Source organism: Phalaenopsis equestris, unplaced genomic scaffold, assembly GCF_001263595.1.
Source record: "Phalaenopsis equestris unplaced genomic scaffold, ASM126359v1 Scaffold000511, whole genome shotgun sequence".
Classification (NCBI taxonomy): domain Eukaryota; kingdom Viridiplantae; phylum Streptophyta; class Magnoliopsida; order Asparagales; family Orchidaceae; genus Phalaenopsis; species Phalaenopsis equestris.
Genome location: NW_018164951.1, coordinates 2,771,883 through 2,773,003, shown reverse-complemented (window position 1 = coordinate 2,773,003; position 1,121 = coordinate 2,771,883). Strand labels below are relative to the sequence as shown.

The 1,121-nt window shown below is 39.8% G+C and overlaps 1 protein-coding gene across 1 annotated transcript; it reads right to left on the bottom strand.

Moving 5' to 3' along the window:
• Nucleotides 1–411: 411 nt before the first annotated feature.
• Nucleotides 412–1,121, bottom strand: LOC110028453. The gene has a single exon (XM_020730308.1). The coding sequence runs from the start codon at nt 1,036–1,038 to the stop codon at nt 610–612; it is 429 nt and encodes a 142-aa protein (XP_020585967.1). The 5' UTR covers nt 1,039–1,121; the 3' UTR covers nt 412–609.

The window sequence follows — 1,121 nt, the reverse complement described above, 5'->3', positions numbered from 1 at the left end:
AGCATAGTTTTATTTCTTATGTAATGTAAAATATATGTGGGTGTGTGTGCGCGCGCGCGTGCCGCTTATCCCGATTTGTTGGTTGACATCCTCGGTATAAAACCCCTCAGGTCAGAGGTTCGAATCCCCTCTGACACATTTGGCCTCAAGGAGATTAGGCATGTTAGGGGTGGCTAGAGTCTCCTATATTAGACTCCAGCCATTCCTTTTATATATATATATATATATATATATATATATGCCAAAAGATAGCCTCATCTCATAACCTCAAAGGAATGGAGTTAGTGATTACAGAGGTTATCGACATTAGCATATGATATAATTCACATTATCATCCAATTTACTCTCATATTAGCTTTCATTAAATACTTTTTGATCTCTCTGATTGCGGTGCAGCACTCCAATGAAACATATAAGACTGAAGTAACTAAAAGGCAGAAGATGCTCATCACAAATCCAACCCTCTCAACCATGAAAAGTCATCCCAAGGTCACCATATACTATGACGCACAAAATATCTATAACATAATATTTTTTTTATATAATATATAATACCGGATAAAACATAACTATCATATAACATACCTCACATAAGATTCGCTACATATACTAGAACTTTGAACAAGTAGCAATCTCTAACAACACATTTTTAATCATAGCCATGGAGTAGAAACCCCTCCTCGCTTCTCCCTTCAACTCCAGAGAGTTAGAAGATGACCATGACGAAGAAGAAGACGAAGAAAAAACTTGCTTTGTTAGCTTAATGCTTTTGCTCTTATGGGATCTTGTACTGCTAACTATCTTTTTGTTTGAGGAGATGGAGTAGAATGAAGGAGGAGGAGTTAACGGTGGGATGGTGGTCGTGGTTATGGTGTTCTTCGGCAAGCCGGGTCGAGATTCCCATGTGAAGGGCACGGCTATGGCGGAGACAGCATAGTAGAATCTTAAGGAGGAGTTGCTCTCGAAGTTCTCCTTGGAGAGCATGAGAGAGGAGAACTTGTTGTCTTGAATGCTTATTTGTTGGGGCTCTTGAAACATGGTTTCTTTTGGCTTTATAAGGAGAGGGAGAAAGGAAGGGAGAGACCAGGGTTAGAAAGAAGAAGAGGAGGAGGAGAGGAAAG